The 21,660-nt window shown below is 46.6% G+C and overlaps 1 protein-coding gene across 2 annotated transcripts in view; it reads right to left on the reverse strand.

Moving 5' to 3' along the window:
- The window catches only part of DOCK3 (dedicator of cytokinesis 3), a 266,665-nt gene that overhangs the window by 38,873 nt on the left and 206,132 nt on the right, over positions 1-21,660 (reverse strand). For both annotated transcript variants that reach the window (XM_065933597.1, XM_065933599.1), the window contains 12 exons: positions 19,429-19,533; positions 17,288-17,386; positions 15,401-15,495; positions 13,413-13,488; positions 12,821-12,921; positions 12,514-12,572; positions 10,296-10,444; positions 6,080-6,165; positions 3,678-3,704; positions 3,457-3,552; positions 1,497-1,557; positions 922-1,015 (listed from right to left, as the gene is read on the reverse strand). In XM_065933597.1, the coding sequence (XP_065789669.1) occupies positions 922-1,015; positions 1,497-1,557; positions 3,457-3,552; positions 3,678-3,704; positions 6,080-6,165; positions 10,296-10,444; positions 12,514-12,572; positions 12,821-12,921; positions 13,413-13,488; positions 15,401-15,495; positions 17,288-17,386; positions 19,429-19,533 (1,048 nt within the window). The remainder of the gene's footprint in view (positions 1-921; positions 1,016-1,496; positions 1,558-3,456; positions 3,553-3,677; positions 3,705-6,079; positions 6,166-10,295; positions 10,445-12,513; positions 12,573-12,820; positions 12,922-13,412; positions 13,489-15,400; positions 15,496-17,287; positions 17,387-19,428; positions 19,534-21,660) is intronic.

Here is a 21,660-nt window from a genome sequence, read left to right on the forward strand (position 1 = left end):
TGGGTGGAAGTGGATGCAGAGGATGGCAGATTCAGCCCAGTCATCTCAGACTTAATTCTTGCCAAGCTGTGTCAGGAAAGGTGGAATCTCTGTGAAACAGTCTTTAATATCTAACAGAAAATAGGGAAGGAGGTTTCTTCGTTTCTACAAATTCGTCTCATTCTAGTAACACTGTGGACAAGGATAGCCTAAATTTCCTGGCCTATCACACCACCTGTGGCTCAAGGGCTAAGATGTGATGGCCGGTTACCATGGTGAAAAAGTGGTTATTTTGGGGGGAACTGTGGCACAAGGTGATCACCTAGGGCACATGTTGGTACACTTGTCTTCCTGACTCAGAGCAGCACTCAGTAAACAGTATGACAGGTATGTTTTTAAATTTTTCTTTTAGAAAAGGCCTTAGTAATGGACTAAATTGTGATACAGTGAAAAGGCCCCTGTCCAGCCAGTCAGAAAGTCAGGTGCACACTGTCCATCCTCAGGGTGGCTGCAGGGGTAGAGCCCAGACCACAAGGCAGGTCCGCCAGCATGTTTTGGAGGCCCCAGGGTTAGGCGATGAGCCTGGGCTATGGCTTCACTCAGCCCAGCTGTGAGGTCCTCGGAAAGGCTCTGCTTATGAGGAGCAATAAAGAGCTTAGGAGGCTCTGAACCTGGCTCCCGGGATTTGGAGATCGCCCTCAGATGGGGGGAACCGGAGGCAAGGGGAGTGGAAGAACCTTGGCAGCCAGGCACAAGGGCAAGTTCACCCTGCTTTCTCTCCACCACGCGTTACAAAGGAGTTGAGGGCAAGGGGTGAGTGTCCGTGGGCGCGGACACTCCACTGACATCTGGCGGGCCCCAACTCAGAGCTTTCCCCTGTCAGCTGAGCATGTCTGTCCAGTCCTTTGCCGGGAGGAGGCCGGGCTCTCCCTTCCTGCTTACCTGTGTAGTTTTCAGCCTGCAAATGCATGTCACAGAGCTTATGGATATAGCGGATATACATCTCCTCTTTATTAATCTCCGATTTGTAGAAGTTCTGTAAGAGAGGAGGAAGTACACGAGAAGGCGAGAGGGGCTGCCGCCTCTGGAAGCCGTATCTGAGCTCCAGGCGGCTGGCCAAAACCCTGGGGGTGCTGGACAGGAAGGAGGAGGCAGGCCGTGGGGGCAGCCAGCGCCAGAAAGAGAAGGGACCAGTCATAAGGCACCCCTGCTGGGGGCAAAACCTCTGGCAGGTCTGCAGGGGTCCTGAGTGGCAAGAAACAGGAAGAGTACCAGTGGTGGAAGAGGGCGTATGTCAGTGGGTGGGACCTTGCCAAGAGGCCCGGCTACAGCTCTGTCTGAGGAGAGGCGCACTGCCTTCCCCTCTCGAGTGGGAATGTGATTCCAGAGACAGGGTGATGTCTGCACCCAAACCCTCAGGCTTATAGCCACATATTGCAGAAAGGACAAGGTGGTCACAGGGCGGGACAGAAGCCACTCCATGAGGCAGAGAGGAGGAACAGCCCAGGTTCTCTTACCATCAGGTTAACAGTGCAGCCGATCTTCTTATTCTCTGTCTCCTCTCCTTTCATGCAATCCCTGGAGGGGAGAGCGAAGAGGAATGGACCAGGTGGTGCCTCTGGGACAACACAGACCTGCAGTGTCCCTGAAGCTTCAGTGTGTCCAAACCCCAGAGGAGGATGCTCTCCAACAGAAACTTGTTCACGGATGGGACTGTACTGTGCGTTCCCTCCAGGCTCTGGACCCATTCCTCGGGCTCAAACATCTCTGTTCAGCTGTACCCTTGTTCTGGTGGCACTGTGCAGAGCCCAGAGGCTGTATCAGGGCATTCAGTAGCACCTATCAACGTCTTCAGGGCAGAAGTATGTCAGCAAAGGAGAAGGTTAAACCCTCAAGTTCTTCAAAGGGAAGCCACAGAGCCGTCCACAAAGGGCAGTTTTCATTTTGTAGGACAGTGTTTAGGGGAAGCCAATACACTCTACTCCAGGGGCCTGCCTTCAGAACCCTGTAGCCCAGCAACCATGGCACAGCCACCAGGTAAATCATCTCACTGACTTTTCTCCCTGTGGTATCCTTCTTGTGCACTAGTATTTGGAATCCCCTCCAGCTAGGAGCAGTGGATTTGAAGCTTTCTTCTGATTTAGGGGTAGCTTCAGCCAGGGCTGAGCTGCATTTGTGCTGAACAGGCTTGGATGCAGGAGGGGTCACGGCTAGCCTGCCAGACACAGAACACAGAACACAGAAACACTGAGAATGGATCCTTGCCAAAGGAGAGTGGGGACTGATCAAATCCATGCTCCTCTATCAAGGAGGGATGGCCTAGCACAAGGAGATGAAAGAATGAGGAACAGACTGTGAATCCAGCAAGAAGCCTCCTGTACACACAGCCACCTGAGTCCCAGGTGCACCCTGCTGATATCTGCATGAGACACAGCACAGAGAAGACAACTACTGCTTGGGGCTGGTTTCTCTGTCAGCCCTCCTCATTCCTTATCACCTTCCCTATAATCTCCCTAAGGCCCTCTTGGCTCTCCTGAACTCTACTGAGAGAGTAAGGCAGGCCCCAGTGGCAGTGGCAGTGTTCCTTTTAGGCTAAGTCAAAAGTCATGATATGACTGAGAAGGCAGGCTTTCAGGAAAAAACAGATTACTTGTGAACTCCCAGATTCCACATATCATAAAGATCTCTGAGCTCACAGGCTGCCTCCTCTCATCTACACCTGGCCAGGGTCAATGGACAGAAATAGATAGATTTTACACAAAGAATGGAGGTATGGGAAAATCGGGTACCCCTTGCCCTGGAAAAAAGAAGTGGAAGTCCTCCTGGGTCACAATTCTGTTGCTGTATAGTTGGTAAGTCGTGTCTGACTCTTTGCCACCTCATGGACTGCAGTCTGCCAAGCTCCTCTGTCCATGGGATTTTTCAGGCAAGAATACTGGAGTGGGTTGCCATTTCCTTCTCTAGGGGATCTTCCCAACTCAGGGGTCCAATCCATGTCTCCTGCATTGCAGGGAGATTCTTTACTGCTGAGCCACCAGGGAAGTCCAAACAAGTACAACAGTTCTGTATTGGGTGATATTTCCCTGCCCACCTGCCATACGGCTCTGAGGAAGGTCTGCACTAAGATCCCACCTCACTCTGGAGATAGCCTTTTTCCTCTCTGCTGTACCCATCCCTCTGAGTCTTGACTTTTCTGGATGAAAAGCCAGATGGCTACATGTCCCTAGGACACCTCCAGTGTAGATATGCCCACGTACCAGGGGTAAGCCCAGGAAATCCTGGCCTTACGCCTGAGAGAAGACTTTCACCCCTTCCTCCTTGGCTATCAGGAGATTCCTAATGACTGGTGATGGCACACAACACCAGAACAGCCCTGCCTCTTGTGGTCACGTGGTCTCAATTTTAAGGTCAGGGGATCCTCCTGCTGGGGAGAGGATGTGACCAGAGAAGAGGCCAGGTAGGTTCCTGAGAAGATACCTGTAGTCAAGAAGGCGTTCCATGAGGCGGGTGACTGAGGTTACAAAGGAAATGCCGGTCTCACGCCATGTTTCCTGTTCAACCTTCTCCAGCAGGCTATTGATAGAAGCAAACAGAACGCACGATTCATGAGCCTCCCGGGGGCACCAGCGTAAGGTCCCAGAGCCCGGGGGGCCTGTGATAAATCTGGAGACGGCAGACTTACCACATGGCAGTCTTACCTGGGGTAGGGCCCAAACAGCTGGGTTCTACTCCATGCAGCAGAAAGCAAAGACAAAGCAATTACTGAACGGACAGCAACAAATGAACATGTCTTCCATTGTCCTGTGTGAGCTCTTAAGGAGAAGCTCCAGAGCCCCAGTCCCTGCAGGGGTACACACTGTGGGAGCTGTTCTGAGGAAGCAGCTGAGGACCAGTCCACTGAGGGAGAGACCTGGCTTTGCCAACTGGCTGGCTGCCTCTATCACTGCTCAGAACCATCCTCAGCAAACACGCTGACCAGTCTTTTCACATAGACCAAGGGTAAGACTGCAATCAGTCTTGAGGGCCCAGCATGAAGGACAGACAGTGAGTCCAAGAGTTATACCTGGTTATCTCCACTGTCACAGGAGACTTCCACAGAAAATGGCCAGAGCCAAGAGCTACATGCCTGGGTCCCTTTCTCACTTGTCAGCCCGTGTTCCTATTATCTCCAGGGAGGCTCTGACTTCTCCAAAGAACCTGGTTTCTGAGATCCTCTACCTTCCCATTGATGATCCCAGGTGCAGGTCTTGCTGCTGACCCCTTTGTACACTGGCCCTAGCTCCCTGAGGTCATGACAGTCCCCTAGAGTGAAGGGCTCAGCCAGGGACCAACAGTGGGGACTTACACCCATAGCCTGACTGTTGTTAATGCTGCAGTGATGATAACTGTCTTCCTTGCACAGCATCTAACCTGAGATGAGGCCTCTGGGAGACTGAGGGTTTCCCAGGTGACCCATGTTCCTAGAGCAAGATGGCAGGATCATTGGTTCTCACCTCTATGTGGGAAAAGCTACTATGCACACATTTCCCAAACTGTGTTCTACAGAGCTCTGCTGTCCTGGGGGATGGAGAGGTGTTCTGTGACCAAACAAGCATGAAAGTGGTGGGTCACTACACCCTCCCCTTCAGAGATTTTTCACACCTTTCTGCATATTGAAGGCTTTGAGAAGTTCTATAATACAGAGGTTTGTTTAATTTTCTTTCACTGAGTCTTTTCTAAACTGATTAGCCCATGATCTACATCCCCCAGTGTACCTACACAAACATCTTCTCCTAAACACAAATTAGGAAATGCTACTCCACAGTTATCAGTGGCTTTCGGTTCTCAGACATGACTCAGAAGAGTTTGTGAAACACTTCTTTGTCAGGTAATTACTAACTGCAAGTTATTTTTGTGCTTTTTCCTTTGTAGTAAAATCATCAGTGAGTGGCTTAGGAAGAGCCACTCTTCCTAAGATTAGAAATATCTTCGGCCAAAAGAAAAACCCTAAGGATGGATTCACTTTCACAAATTAAAATTACTTAAGTTTCAAATGAATTCACATTTTATTGCATGACTCATCAAGGAACAAACTACATAGGCAGGGTACAGGAGAAAGATTCCCCCCGCCTTGAAACTGGAACGTCTGGATGATATCCCCAGACATGCTTCTTAGTGGCCACGCAACTGAGGGTAATGCCACCACCTCTCCAAGCTCAGTTGCATTATTTTTATTCATCAGAATACTCTCTGCCCTGCCCACCTCACAGATGTATTGTGAGGATTAAATCAGAAATGTCAACATTTTTGTCCACTGTAAAGTTCTAAGCAAATGTACAGTATAACTAATAGAAAATATGTTATAAGCTTATCTTCAAAATGCTACAGCTAGAAAATCTCACAGCTAGAAACAACGAGTGAGATGGGAGGGGGTGCTAAAGCTGTAAATGTCTTCACATTTTGCTTTTCAGGAAGATAAAATACCCAATTTACTGCCTATGTGGGAGGACCACGGCTCTCGAGTCCCTTCTTTAGACTGAGCCCTATAGCTGGGTCCTGTCAGGTTTTGTGGCCCCATCAACTCAGGACCGAAGCCATACTGGTGGACCTGGGACCGTTGACATTCAGTCAGTACAGCCACCCTGTTTCACAAGTGAAAACTGGTCTGGAAAGAGGGTATAACTTGTTTAAGTTACAAAATTCACGGCAGTATTTTTCAAGCTGACTGTACAATCTTACAAAGCTGAGATTTAAACCCATTCCCCTGCCCAGAAAGGCCAGCGCTGAGCCCTCATTGAGTCCCCATGAGCTGTTTGCCCAACTAGGATACAGTACATGGTATGAAGACCTATGATGATCCTTTTCCTATTGGCAAACCCAGGAGCTCAGAGTTACTGTGTCTACACCTTTCAGTTAACTACGATAATCCCTGAGAGCGCCTGCTGTCATGACGTCTCTTTCTTGTTGACAGAAGGTGAGCACTGCTGCCACCAGCAACAACCCGGGTCTCTCCTGATACCCACGCTCTGAAGCCTGCACAGAACAGGCTGTACCCCTACCCTTCATTAGCCCACTTCACCCTCTACCCCAACGTGGGGTGCCTCGGGCTGAAGCAGCTTACAGCAGGCCGAAGAGCTCCCTGTAGCTCTCATCGCCTTTCCCTTCTGATACCATGCTGTCCAGCTTGTCAATCAGCTCGGCCTCCACCTAGAGGGAAGCAGAGATTTTGTAAACCTGAAAGGAACTCAGGGGAAGGATGCAAAATCCAGCCCTCTGTGATGGGGGAGGACGCTGGGGAACTGCTTCCTGCTTTTGTTCTTATACCAAAGAAACCCTGGAGAAGGGGGGATCTCACCTACAGCACCGGGAAGCCACCCTGCCTTCCCCCATCAGGAAGGGCTCCCACTCTAGGGGTTTAAGTAAGAGCTGGAACTTACACATACGTCTCAGATACTCTTTTTCCAGGCTAGGGGCAAAAGGCAAGAACTCTCTGGAAAGAGAATTATTTTGGATCCAAAAGACGCCTTTGTCAAGTGTTGTTTTTCTTTCTTAAAAAATGCTCACTGAAGGGAATTCGTACGTATAAGACATACTTGGTTAGAACATTACCCTCGGTCAGCCAGTCACAAAGGACGCTTGCTGGGGTCTGGTCCTCACCTTAATGGCTGACATTCATTTGCACTGAGGGAGATGTGTTTCCTTCAGAGATTCTCCTTGAGAAAAGGCTCCATTCTTTGTCCTCACAGCAGCTAAAGCCCTTGGAGCTGCTGCCCCTGCAGCTGCCTTGTCAATGGGGGCCCCTGCACTTGTTACTGGATTCCTAAATTGTGAGGAGCAACACGGCGTCTACTCCTAACCCACTAATTTGCAAGGCTTTCAACAGTGCTCGGTCACTTTCCTAATAGGCCTCAATGCATTTACTCTGAAGTGAGAAATTAGTTGTAAAGTGATATGAGATAAAAAAAAAATCTTGTAAACTGCTCATTAACCTTTGAAATGTGGTCCTGTGCAATTATTTGTATATTTTATATCAACAAAAAATGGCATGGCTTTTAATAATGAGCTATAACAAAAGGCATTTTCTCCTTCCACACAGGGCCAGAGTCCTAAGGCAATGAAGTAGTAAAAGAATAACTGAATTAGAAAAGTCATTGAAGGCAATTATGGCTTTTGAAATCCTATCAGTGGAAAATAAGAATGGATGAATAAATATGGCCCTTTTATAGCAGTCTGCTATGGCCAGGGTGGAGGTGGTTGTATATCTACGTTTGGCCTAATGAGTCAGCTGCTTGAATATACTTTTTGGAAGACACACAGAGTCTGAGGTCTGCAGTCCTTGGGATTGAGGTTGTCTGCCTTTCTCTGTGAAGAGAAAGGCGCCAGCAGGGACTTGCCTGGGGTCATGCAAAGTCTCTCTTCACACACGTAGGTACAGGTTGTGCTTTCCGGAACAGGGCAAAAGTGGGAGGGGACCTGGAGCAGCAGAGCGTACAACGGTGGTTCCCTGGCCAGCAGCAACAAGTCCCCAGAGATCTTATTAGACACACAAATTCCCAGGCTGCACTGGATCAAAAACTCAGGGGTTGTGGGGGGGGAGCAATCTGTGTTTTTACAAGCCCTCAGGTCATTCTGAGCCCTATTCCAGGGTCAGAACTTCTATATTAGGCAAAGGAGCTGGTGAGGGAAGGATTTAGGGACAGCACTTTCTCACTCCCTGTAGTGCTGATAAAGGGAGAAGTTACCAAGAGGAACAAAAATCCAAAACATGACACTAAAAATCAACGTACGCAAAATCAATGTCTCTAGGTTACACAAAATGCTAAGGTCTTCAAATATAATGTCATAACTGGTAATACTGACCATTTTATGTCTGTGGAGTTACTTTTATTTTATCAAACCAATATTCTTTAAAAGAACAGGTCAGTTTTCATTCCAATCCCAAAGAAGGGCAATGCTAAAGAACGTTCAAACTACTGCACAATTGTACTGATTTCACATGCTAGCAAATTAATGCTCAAAATTCTAAAAGCAAGGCTTCAACAGTACATGAATCAAGAACTTTCAGATGTTCAAGCTGGATTTAGAAAAGGCAGAGGAACCAGAGATCAAATTGCCAACATCCATTGTATCAGAGAAAAACAATTCCAGAAAAACATCTACTTCTGCTTCATTGATTATACTAAAGCCTTTGACTGTGAAAAATTCTTAAAAAGAGATGGAAATACCAGGCCACCTTACCTGGCTCCTGCATTGACTATGCTAAAGCCTTTGACAATGGATCACAACAAACTGTGGAAAATTCTTAAAAAGAGATGAGAACATCAGACCACCTTACCTGCCTCCTGCAAAACCTCTTATGTAGGTCAAGAAGCATCAGTTAGTACTGGACATGGAACAACGGACTGGTTCAAAATTGGGAAAGGAGTATGTCAAGGCTGTATATTATCACCCTGGTTATTTAACTTATATGCAGAATACATCATGTGAAATGCCAGTTGAATGAAGCACAAGCTGGAATCAAGATTGTGGAAATACAGATGACACCACCCTTATGGCAGAAAGTGAAGAGGAATTAAAGATCCTCTTGATGAAGATGAAATAGGAGAGTGAAAAAGATGGTCTAAAACTCAACATTCAAAAAACTAAGATCATGACGTCCGGTTCCATCACTTTATGGCAAATAGATGGGAAAAAAGTGTAAACAGTGACAGAGTTGGACCATAAAAAAGACTGAGCACCAAAGAATTGATGCTTTTGAACTGTGGTGTTGGAGAAGATTCATAAGAGTCCCGTGGACTGCAAGATCAAACCAGTCAATCCTAAAGGAAATCAATCCTGAGTATTCACTGGAAGGACTGATGCTGAAGCTGAAGCTTCAATACCTTGGCCACCTGATGTGAAGAGCCAACTCATTAGAAAAGACCCTGATGCTGGGAAAGATTGAGGGCAGGAGGAGAAGGGGATGACAGAGGATGAGATGGTTGGATGGCATCACTGACTCAATGGGCATGAGTCTGAGCAAGCTTTGGGAGATGGTGAAGGACAGGGAAGCCTGGTGTGCTGCAGTCCAAGGGGTCGCAAAGAGTTGGACATGACTGATCAACTGAATAACAACAAAGATAACTGATGCAATCATACTGTTATAAGTGAAAGAAGTCAGTCTCAAGAGGCTACAGTCTACATGACTCTCTTTACATGACATTCTGGAAAAGGCACACTGTCAGTGATGGAGAATAGATCAATGGTTGCCACAAGTTAAAGGTAGGGGAAGGGTTTGACTATAAAGGGGTAGTGAGATGGAAATTTTAGGAATTAAAAATTTAAAAAAAAATCTTGATTGTGATGGCGGTTACATGACTTTTTTGTGTCTGCCAAAATTACAGAGCTGTAAATCCCAAAGAGTGAATTTTACTCTTTGTAAATATAAAAATAGATAAATAAAAATTTAAAAATTACTGTTTGCACTGTCTGTTGCTCAGTGTTAGAATCACTCACTCTAAGACCACTGGTTCATCCCAGAACCACAGAGTTGGGGGGGAGCTTAGAGGGGAGTGATTACAGTCCCCAAGGCAACAGAGAAATCTCCCCTAGAGGACTCCAGGGAGCTTCTGTTTGAGAACCACCAACAGAGAGGAGCTCCCCATCTCTGAAAGCAGGCCAGCTTATAGCAAATAACTTTTTGTGAGCAAGTTATTTTATTGGCTAAAACTGGTGTCACCACCACTGTTTGCTAACTGTTGTTCCTAGCCCTATTCCTTGGAGCTATAGATACAAGGGCAGGGGCCCTCTCCTCCACTTTAGGGGTGGCAGAGGAACCACCCAGAGGCACAGCCTGAAGCCACTCAGAAGCCAAACACTTATCCCTCATGGGTCCAGCCCTCTGTGCAGGAGTCTGTGAAGTTCTCAGCTCTGAGAAGTTATCTGGTCTGGGCTCTAGCCGTAGAAATGCCTGAACCATACACACTGGGGAACTTTCAGAGAAAAAAGACAACATGCTCCTGGGACCTCCTTATGAGTGAAGTTGGGAGGTTACAGTCTCAGTCACTCTCTCCTTGATCAGAAAAGTCCTTTCACATGATGTTCGGTTCCTTTCCTCTGATTCTTCCCTGACCTCTAACGTCTTCTCTGGCCTTCTAACTTCTCTGGTAGCACTTCATGAAGAAAATCCACAAATCACGTCTGGCCAGCAAGGAAGGGAAACCCTTGGATGGGACTCAAGACAGCCAAGAACTACACTAGAACTACAGCGTGGCCATCTGCATCATGTGCCAGGGCAAAAGGGGGTCCATTCCAGGGAAGAGTCCCCCTAACACTTCTGGGGAGGGGGCAGCTCTCACCTGTTTGAAGTTGCCATTCTTCCTCTGCTCCCAGTCCATCATGTCGTGAAAGATGGGAATCATGATATTCCGCACTTCAGGCTGTGGGACCAGAGTCACACCCAGGAACGGGCCGATCATTCCCGGAATGAAGTGGATCTTATGTTCACCTGAACAACACAACCCAGCAGATAGAAGTTTATGCTCCAGTCACAGAAGCTTCCCGAGTAGGGCCACAGCACATGATCTGACCTTCACTGGGAGCATCAGAGAACACAGAAAGCTCTCTCCTATGGGTTTCTGAAATAGTCCCTTCTCTTGGCTTTTTAAGAGTTTGCAGACTAAATTGACTCAGTCCAGTTGAAAGAAAATTCAACAGGCACAAGTTCTTTCCAAAGAATTTGCTGGAAGGTTCTACAAACTATCTGAAAATCATTCTGAGGTCAAGGAGCAGAGTCACTACTCTAGATAGAATAGGATTTCTGAGTACCCTGCAGTAGTTTCCGATAGTCTGTTCACAGTATTTATTCAGCAAGGAAAATTCATCAATTTCCTCTTAAACACAATGCACTGACCCTGGGGTTTCTGTCTGTAGCCCAGAGGCATTTAAGTGATGAGGATGTCCAGTCTACTAGAGGTCTGAAGTCCACAGGCCTCTTCACTGTCGGTGCTCAAATGTGCCTAAGAGTGCCCCTCTTGGGTTAGCAGGAGCCTCCCGCACAGCCGTACCTGGACAGACTGGCTGAGAGACTCTACGTGTACCCCGACCCCACCCCTTGCCTTCACACTGCATTTTTGATGGTGGCACTATATTTATTCAAACCAGCTTGGCTTATCTCTCAATTTTCTTAATGAGGTCTTTCCATGGGAAGAGTGTGGTATGAATTTCCCTGTGACTAGCCTGTTGGTTGGGGCATGTTCCCAGAATCCAGGGCCAGTCTTGAAGACTGTGGGACAGAACTTTTCTCTTCCTTGTAAAGGCGAAACAGAGTGAACCATTTTCCAGAGCTCTGTTTTCAGTCCCTCAGAGACTCAGGGGACAAACTGTGGGCCTGTGTAGTGACTGTTACAGTCAAGCAAAATCACTTCCTGAGAACTAGAAAATGTCATTTCCACCAAAAACGATGAGGTAGGACTGGCTTTCTTGGGGAAATCTGACATGGTTTTTGAATTCTTCGATGTTGAAAGCCTACCTAAGGAGCAAGTGTTAGTGAACCTAGAGGCAGATTCTGCATATTCCAATCTTGGTATTTGGTATAGTGCTGGTCCCTTGTGTTTCTGGGAATTTCAGAATCAACTTCAGGGCGAACATTTATATCTGGACTGTGCTGGATGCAGAGGGTATGAGCACTGAAGCTAGAGAGCTGGTTTGGGGAAATGTAGCCCCACTCATGGATGGAAGGCCCCAGGGCTGGAAGAAATGCCTTGCATCTTGCTTGCTGCTTCTAGGGTTGTGAATAGATGGTTGATGGAGGACTATGAGATTTTATGGCCATCCTTCCTAAGACTTCAGAGTCATGAGCTTAGTTGAAAGCAGTTCTCACTGGGGAACAGCAGCAGCTTCTCTGGCATCCAGGGCAGGCCTATTTAAGAAGCTGACAGAAGCAAAGGACGGCCCACCTAGTCACAAGGGCAACCCAAGAATTCCACCAAAACCTGACAATTTCAAGGTTCAAAGTGCTGGATGTTAGAGAAGCTGCAAAGAGAAGCTCTCAAAAGAAGGGAGACTAAAATCAGTCTCACCTAGATGAGGCAGTTCCCTTCGTACATGCAGCTGGCAGCGAGAACCTTGTCTGGATGCCTGAATACCAGAGACCCGAGAAGGGTTTCAATCATTACTAAAAAGAACAGTTGCCCTTGCTCATGTGCTGACTGGGCTTCTGGGCCTGTGACATCTGGACTGGGATACAGACAGCCCAGAGGATCTTATACTGTTACAGTCTCAGACATTATATTCTTACAGCCTCATCTTCTTTTTCTCCTTTTGACTTTTGTTCTCAAAAAAGGGTCTGTGCATATGTATCACTGGGGTCTTATTTCTCAGCTTAACTCTCTCTGCCAAGGGCTTTGTGCACATGTGCTACACTATACTATCCATCTGAGGTGTTACGTTAAAGATATGTGACGATCTCTTGGGTCTGAATTAACATTCATAAAACCTGGGGGAAGTAATTAGTCTTGTAACTTCTTATTTGGCTAAGCAATATGTGTAAGGGAAGAGTGTGGAGAAAAGACCTACCCAAATTCTGCCACATGCTGAAGAGTTCATAAGCCATCATCACACGCATGTCCCCATACCTGGGAATAGAACACAGGAACCAGCTATTAGCACGAGAAGGTTCAGGAAGACAGGAGGCCAGCATTTCAGCTCTGTTTCTAGCGCTTTCCAAAAGACAAAGTCATTTTGCTCTCAGTTGCACTCTTATACTTGGCTCCTTGGGAAGCCACCTCGATGAAAACCTTGTGGACATCTCTAGGAGCCCCTCCTGGAAACAAAACTCCATCTGGGCACATGTAGGAAGATGAATAAGAGACATATGTCTTACTTATCTAGAATCTTCTTCCTCTTGGTGGAAGTAATGATTTCTAGCTGAAGGCTTGGCTGATTTATGAACAGAACTGCCAGGCTAAAATAAGAATTCCACACCTAGAGAGAGAGAGAGAGAAAGAGGAAATATGTGACAGCCTGAGTTCTTAACCTTGCAAGGAGAGATTCTAAATATATGCATGCAGCGCAGAATTCATTTCAGTGTTAAGATCTTGATTTTTAGAAAAATATCTTTGCAAACAGGACTTTCCCCTGCTTTCTTGACTTCTCTGAAACCAACAGTGTTGATTCTGGACTGGAAAACAAACTCATGGGTTTCTGGCTCCCAGCACCTCCAACAAGGGTTTCCTAGGTTATACTCTAATCATTATCAAGCCTGGAAACTGTTTGATACTATGAACAGATTAAGAAAGCCCCTTGCCACCTATCAGACACTTAGCTGAATCCTTCTCAAATTCCTGACCTGCAAACCTGTGGGCAAAATAAAACAGCTGTTTTAAGTAAAACAAAAACAAAAATAAAAACAGGGAGTCTGGTTTTGGCTTTCTACGGTTATTACAAAGATAGTGACGAATTTTAGGAGCTCCTACCTTAAAGTCGAAGTCTGTCTCTGTGAAATTCTTGTGCAGCGCAGAAGAGAGGTACTGGACAGTAGTGACTATAATACTGCAGTAAGGGGACAAGGCGTTGGCAGAGTTAAAGGACTAACAATGGCATCCTACAGCTTAGCACCCGTGGTCTGTGGCCCATGTGCAAGCTTCTTGAGTACAAGTAGCTCTCGTGTAAGATGTGACTTTAAGGGAGAAGGATATGTGTGCATGCTCAGTTGTGTCCGACTCTTTTCGATCCCATGGACCATAGCCCACCAGGCTCCTCTCCCTATGGGAATTCCCAGGCAAGAATACTGGAGGGGGCTGCCATTTCATTCTCCAGGGGATCCTCCCAACCCAGAGACAGAACCCATGTCTCCCGCATTGGCAGGTGGATTCTTCAGCCCTGAGCCACCTGGAAGCCCAAGTGAGAGGGACATATGGCACAAACCCCACAAAACCCCTGTGGAGAAGTGCCCTGCCAGGGGGTTCCCAACCAAACTCTGCTGACAGCTGGTCTTGGCTCTACTTTTCTCTGGCCACAGTTTCCCTATAAAAGGAGGGGAGTGAGGTTTCATGGTTCTCTCACGTTTCTTCCAGTTCAAAGAGTGATTCTAGTATTTGGGGGCTCTTAGGAAAATGAACCTGTATTATGACCAACAGAGGACTTAGAGTATTGTTCTATTACTCCACTTGACAACAGGGTTTACAGTTATTAAATCTCTACTTTTATCATATACTGTTATTTTCATGCGTAAGTCATTTGATTTCAGCCTTTGATCCAGAGTATCACATTCAATTTTTGCTTAGGTACATTTAAGGGTTAATGGGAGGCTGGCTTGCTAGAGTCAAGAGCACAGGTTAAGGGAGAGAGAAAGTGAAGTGGGACAGGCAAGTAAGGGTTTAATTACCAAGGGCGTTGGATGCCTGGCAAAGGAGCTTACACCTAACAATGACCACCTAAGTTTTGGTGCAGAAGAGGGGCAAGGCAAAAACAGTGCATTAGAGAGACTCGTTACCAGCAAACAAATTTGAAAAGTAAAAGCCTTGAAAGAAGAGGCTTGCTCCTGCAGAATGGGCTGGAGAGCCTGAAGTACTCTGAGTAGAACTAAGAGACAGAAACAAGAGGGGGTCAAATGGAAAATCCACTATTTAAGGAAATATCTCTGCAACACTGTTTATAACCATTCTTCTGTTCTGTATGAAATGTCTGCAGTTTTCAAAAACAAGAGCACTATAAAAAATACAGAGTAGAAAGACTATCCTGACACCTGCTAATAAATCTAACACAATCTGCAATACATTCTGCATAATGCCGATGTAAAAGGCTGATCAGAGGGAGGAGGCTGTAGTCTAGAGAGTGGACGCCAAGTGGCCTTCTCCTGAGTAGAGGGGGACCCGACAAACAAGCACCCTACCACTCACATGACTTGTTCTCTTTGCCAGTGAGAAGCACAGGGCAGAAATATGAATGGGGCAGACAAGCGGGACCAACCTTGGAGTGAATTCTGTGGCCAGCGGCAGAGGTGGGCAGAGCCTCACAGCTAGGTCTTGGGTGGGTAATTAGCACTAGCTGTGGGGGACGAGCAGTGTCTGGCAGACAACACAAATCAAATCAAGAGGAGGGCTTGGGATGCTGCCTGAAACCGCAGAGCAACAGAGGCCAATGATCAGGCCCTCCTCAAGCAGGAGCCTTCCCCTGGTATCACAGTTCACATTCATAAAAGTTCCTTTCCTACCCTTATCATGACTCATCTGCCAGGTACTTTGACTCCACTTTTGAACTATCTTTGACTATTTCTCCTCCTTGAACTTTGGTAAATGGCAAAGTCCTGCTGACTGCACTTCCAAACACTTTCACATTTAAACCCTCTCCTCTCTGGTCCCACAGCTTTGACCTTGACAAGTTTCCATCTCACTTCTTCTCTCACATGTAATAGTCTGGGGACAGCTGCGTGGAGGCTGGCGCAGGGCCCTTCCACACTCACTTGCTTGTAAGAAGTCTCATCACCATCCAGTCCCGAGGAAAGACACTCATCTTCATCAGGTTCCGGAACACGCAGAAAATCTTCAGGAGGAATTCCTGGGCCAAGAGGAAAATCTGATGTGAGACGCCACCCACTACCACTGCAGCACATACCTCCTCAACAGGCTCTCTGACCTCTAGATCATGACAGTGGAGGGGACCAGTGGGTGACGCTCTGGTTCCCTTCATGAGTTGCTTCTCTCTTAGAGGGCTGCGTGGGAGTGAAGTCTGGCCACTACAGGCCAGTCCCAAACTGGGGAGAAGAGATGTAGCTCTATGCCTGCTCAGTCCAGCGCCTAAAGGCCAAAGCACAGGGGGTCCAGCAGACCTGGCATCCAGCTGAGTCCACCAGTCTCAATCTGTGGGGGCTGGCCCCTGAGCACCTGATTGTAAGAACTTGTTTTCTTGGGTGTTAAGAACACATGGACTGGAGAAGCACTTCAGGGATGGATGAGTAAGAATCTCCAAAAATGTGCTTCTTCATGAAAGCAATGAGAACAGTGCAAAGACTGGTTAATGAAAGGCTTGCTGATTCAGGAGAATCAGCCTCATTTTCTGTGGGAAGAAGAAAATAAACAATAACTAAAAAATTTAAAAATTTAAATGGCAGCAGAAGCTACTTGAAGAACAAAAGAAGAGTTCAAAGTGGCTGCTTTGCGGGAATAGTGGGTAGACGTGGTCAGGATGAGCCAAGGAACCAGTTTTATGTCACACACTTTGTAAAATGCTTTGGCTTTTAAGATCGTATGTACATTACTACTGCAATAAAAACAAACATTTAATTTAAAAAGTAAGGGATGCTTCTGATTGAGAATTGGTTAGTGTCCTTCTCTGTCTCACAAACACACACACGGTGAGAATGATTTAGAACAGTCAGGACTGGATTTTCAAGCTCTACACACCAGTTCAAGCATTGCTTGACCTGGATATGAGCTCCAGGCTCTGGTTAACTTATGGCTCACTTCAAGGGCTGCCAAGTTCATCCCTCTGAGAAGACAGGCTGGCCTCACTGCAGTAAGTTAGGGATAACAATCTGCAGAGACCCACATCTGTGGAGAGGTAGGCCAGACCAAACACCAGAAAGTAACAAGCGATACTGATTAACTCCTATGATTAGTAAGGATGACACAAATGGAAAACAGCATAGTGCATTACTGTGAAATACTGCCAAGTGACTTGACTCTGAATGGAGGCAAAGCACAGACATAGGTTCACAACAGTTCCTTTATGCAGGGATGAACCCAGTAGCACGGTCGTGAGCAAACACGCGCCCTTGAAGTCTGTCAGCAGCTGATACCTTCCAACTTTGGGGACGCTCTCCTGTCATCTGGACCATGGGCCCATTTCTCTGGACTATCTGCCCCTCAGTGCTCTAGATCCAGAGTGATAGCCAATGGACAGTGTTCATATTTGCTCTTTACAAATATGAATCTTTCAGAAACATGTTTTACTGAAGAAAAGTTGTCATTATTATTACTCAGTTACTAAACAGTGAAGCCTGTTTCATGGGTAACCTACAACTCAACTGCTGTGTTTATAAGGGAGGGAAGAGTCCTGGCTGGCTGATAATCAGTATGGCCTAGAGAAGTGTCTCTTAGAGGCACATGGTCATGGGGTTGCGATCAGTCAGCAAAGACTTGCCAGTGTTCCTGGGGTCTGGCTGTATGGGAACACCACGGGCTATCTGCTTCTGGAAGCCATATAGTCAGCTGTAAAGTGAGGCTGGTAAACCTTCCACTCTCAGCAGGGCAGTCCACTTGCACTTCTCTACTGGCAGGGGAAAAACTGCTGGGCAGTCTTAGCTGCATGCTTCCTTTCCTGCATGAAAGGTCAGTGTCTCTGGGCCTACCTTGAGCTCATCTTTGCTCTGGAAGTTGTCCAGGAGGTGCTGGTAATGTGTGTCACACATCTGGCGGAGCAGTGAGAGAAGGCAGGACACATACTCGCCCTGGGGAACAACCCAAAATACACTTAGCAAAGCCAATCACAAGAGCTGTGTTCCCCCAATCCACAGAGGGCAAGGAGAGAAGGAAGGGTCTGAGATGGCCCCAATGATCATGAGAGGGAAGGTGACAACTCTAGCCCTGAAAATGAATTTTCTTTTCTGCTAAAGGGGTGCCTGGAGGGCTTGGGAGTTTTAATAAGATTTCTGCAGCATAGGGCTTTTGAAAAATCTTAGCCAATATGAAAGAAGTACTGCCAAATGAGACAGATATTCTAGCTTTTTTTTCCTAGCCAACTTTTGGCTGCATAATCCTTTGTCATTATATGCTGTCAGGGCACCATACTAAAGTCTGGAGGGGACCCTGGGAACAGGGAGCTCAGACTTCTCTGGACAGAATTTGGACTCTGCCCATCCACTGGGCTGGAGAAGTCCTTCTGCAAGGATCTCCTCTGGGAACTCCCAGAGCTGACATGTGATTGCTGGAGATGGAACACAGTAGATCAACATGACCCTCGGGAAAGCAGAGGAGTCAAAACTGACCTTTCTGAGAAGATGAGCTAATGGATTTAAGTAAAAATTTAAAAATTAAAAAAAATGAGTCTTTAAAATTTCTTCAAGTTCCAACAGGGGTACACAGATGAAAACCCTGGCTTAAGGACTCCAAAGACTTTTACCATCTCTTAGAAATTTCTGACATGGGGCAGCTGAGCACGGATTCCTCTTACAAGGCTGCCTCCTCAGAAGAGATGGAGGAAAAACGACTTCATTTGGGCAGTTTTCAAATGTTTTTAAGTTTGTGGGACTATGACAACTCTGTTTTAGTCTCAAATCCTTTTGCAACTCATGAAATTATTAGGCATATATGTATGCAAAATATATACAGGTACATGAACCTCAGTTTTATCTGAAGAAATGGACATAAGCCATAATTTGTTTTGAGGATCAGATGCATTAATGTACATAAAGCATTTAGGTAAAAAGGCCAGCACATAAAGAAGTGCTCAATAAACTGTTGTTATCTTCATTAGATGTATGTGAAATAAATCACTTCTTTAGTATCACTAGTGAGTTACTGCTTGTAAAGTGCATAAAGCAGGGTCTGGCCCACAGCCAGCACGGTGTCATTGCTAGTTAGAAGGGTGGGCTACCAGGACATGCCAGGGAGCATATGTTCTTACCTATAGTGAGAGTGTCCTGCGTAGGAGTTCCTAAGGGAGCAGACATTCTTTCCAAGCCCATATGCTCTAGAACACATCTGCTCTCTGCTCTCCCTAACGTGCTGGAGCTTGACTTGCTCCCACAGGAGCTTTTCTACAAAGGGATCACTGTAGTCTCCCACCTGCCAACAGGAAGATCCCCAGCAAGCTGTTTATCATGTCTCAACATCAGGGCTAAGAAGTACACACTGCATAGGAGCGGGGGTGCAGGGGGGAGGTCTGGGGGGTGTCTCTCTGCCTCTCCTGAGAGGCTCTCCCAGTCTGTTTCTCTCCTAGTTAGATCATGGGAGATCACGGTCCAACACCAGTGCTATTCTACCTCATCATATTTTCCCTGATGCTCCCAGTATTTAGATACAAATGCTGTAGGCAAAAGCAACTAATCTGTAGGTACAAGCAGATTGTGAGAAAATTACTGTGGTGCACACATCACTGCCGAGAGCCTGCTCCTAGAAGGAACAGTCGACAGCTGTCACCTTCATTCTCTGCTTTATTCCACATTACAGAAAGTGACCTGATTCAAAGGCAAAGGCCAGTGGAGACTGTGTGCAGGAAAACAGGACAGCAAGCATCCCTGGGTCTGTCCCTAAGTACACTCCTCTGAGGATGAACCTAGAGCTTTCAGAGTGGAGATGGAGTTCGACTGGAGAGGGGAAAAGGGCAGCATGCGGACAACCATGCAGGGAGCAAGCTGAGATGAAGGTGGTGAGATGTGAGATGAGGTTCCGTGTGGAGGAGCCCCAGGTTAGAAAAGAAAGCAAGAAAACCTGAATGTTAGTTACTAACAGTGATCTCCGCTGTGCACTGCGGGCACCGCTGCCCTCTTACCGCCTCCTGAGCGTGCGATTTGCTCATGATGGTGAGCAGAGTCTGTAAGAGCACATCCAAGAGGCTTTCCACCATCATTTCTACCTCCTCCATGACATCTGCCTCCTGGAGCGAGCAGCGAGAGAGCACAGGGTTAGCACCAGGCTGGCTGACGCGCAGTGGGCAGTACTTACTAAATCAGCCACGGTCAGGAGCAGTCTTCTGACTTAACTTTCAATACCAAGCTCCCAGCCTCACTGGCATGCAGTGTCAAGGAACCTGGAACAACAGCTATGAGAGGAGGGGAGGCACACCTGCCTACGTTGCCCTGGTTTGGAGGCTGGAGACTGATCCTAACACAGCAACAGTCTGACACCTGCAATTCTGAACCTCAGGCAGATATATTAATCTTGATACACAAGGACGGAGCGAAGATCCTAAGTTAAATGTTTTCTCTGATTTTCCTAGAAAAGTCAGGAGAGAGCACAACACTGCTGACTAACACTCTGAGAAAACAGTAAAGAGTTCACACCACAGGGTGTGGAGGCAGCACCTTCCCTACAACTAATGCACACAGAGGTATCTCAGTCTTCATCAGGACCATTTTCTCTGTGAGTGATCTCACTCTCTGCCAGGCCTGATTGCTGCCCAGACATGCTCCCTCTAGCTCCTCGACATTCCTGCTCATGTTCCTTGGTCTCCCAGAAAGACCCTGGTCTCGGTGTGTCCCTCTTAGGCAGCCTCACAGAAACAATGGAGCATGCTTCCTCATTGAGGGCTGCTTCCCAGTCAGAAAGTTCTGACTTTAGGAAGAGTCTGTGCTATCTTTTTCTAGACCTCTTACATGCAATCCAAATCCTACAGCATGATTTTCATGATCTCACAAAGAGATTCCCGTTGCCTCTTCTCCAGTCCCTTTATACTATTTCTGGTCCAAATGTCCATCCATCTATCAATCCACCATTCACTAAGTATCTACCATGGGCCAGTAACTGTTTGAAAACCTGAGCATACACAAGTGATCAAGAAAGGTAAGATCTCTGCTTTAGTGGAGCTTAAATTTCATCCACCCCCCACCCCAGCTGTCCATTCAATGTAGTTTTACTGAGTCCCATTCCACAAGAAAGATTTGAGAGGCTCTTGGGACCACAGTCTTCTTCCTCATTTGTTGAACTAATTATAACACATTTAAAACCCGTGATGGCTCTTTGAGTAGCTGTGGGGTTAGGCTCTAATCCCACAAATACAACCAGATCATCTCCTTCAGATTTTCACTTGTTCCCATTCCTCTTTCATCCCTCCCCTCCCCTTGCTGTTCCCTTGCAATTTATCTCTTTCCTGTAGTAACCAGCCTCCCATCCCCTCAAGCTGACGCTGGGTCACCAGTACACCTTATGTGCCTGGTGTTGCTTCTCTGAGGCCTGGTGGGAAGGCGAGCTGCCAGGCCTTGCCTGGAGCCAAGAGCAAACAAAAGGGCCACTACAGCCATTGTCGTCACTCTGCCAAGGTGGGCTGCCATCACCAGATGGTCCTTTAAGTCTGGATACCAGATACCAGAGCACCCTATTGAGTCCTTGCATCCTGTTCAAACCAAGCACATTTTTTCTTCTCTGCACTTCTCCCATGCTATCTTCACAGACAACCTAACCTCCTATGTTTGTATCACTTGGTTCCTGGTATTTATTTTAAATGCATTTGAAATTTTATTCTCCAGAAACCTTATCTCAACTTAGGAAGATTGTGTAAATAAAGATTCAGTCTTATTTTAAATTTATTTGTACTTTCCTATAGTTTTCAAGTTTTCTAAAAAAAAAATATTCATTTCTTCCATAGTATAAACATATAACATAAAGATAATTAAAATAAATTCCTACCCTTATCCATGCCTGATACATGTTTTTCTGACTTCCTTAGCTCCCCTACCTTCTAACACAGGTCTCTTCTAAAAAACTAAAAATAAAGAAGAAAGAAAATAGGCAAAAGCACTACCAGCTGAAATCTGAGCCCTCAAGTACCATTCCAGCATCCCATGAGGCTGAGAACTATTGTGGGCAACATGTATCACTCGTACACCCTGTCTCATCTGGCATGGTATAGGAATGCCATATGGGTGGAATCAAGCTGCCAGGAAGCTGACAGAAAAGTCTGAATGAGCAAGCTGCCTCTCAGCCTGGGCCTGCCTCCTTGTGCTCATTCGTGCCTGAGTATCCTCAGAACACTCCCAGGAATACAGAAGTAATGTCTTTTGATAGA

The sequence above is a fragment of the Muntiacus reevesi genome, chromosome 4, assembly GCF_963930625.1.
Source record: "Muntiacus reevesi chromosome 4, mMunRee1.1, whole genome shotgun sequence".
NCBI lineage: Eukaryota > Metazoa > Chordata > Mammalia > Artiodactyla > Cervidae > Muntiacus > Muntiacus reevesi.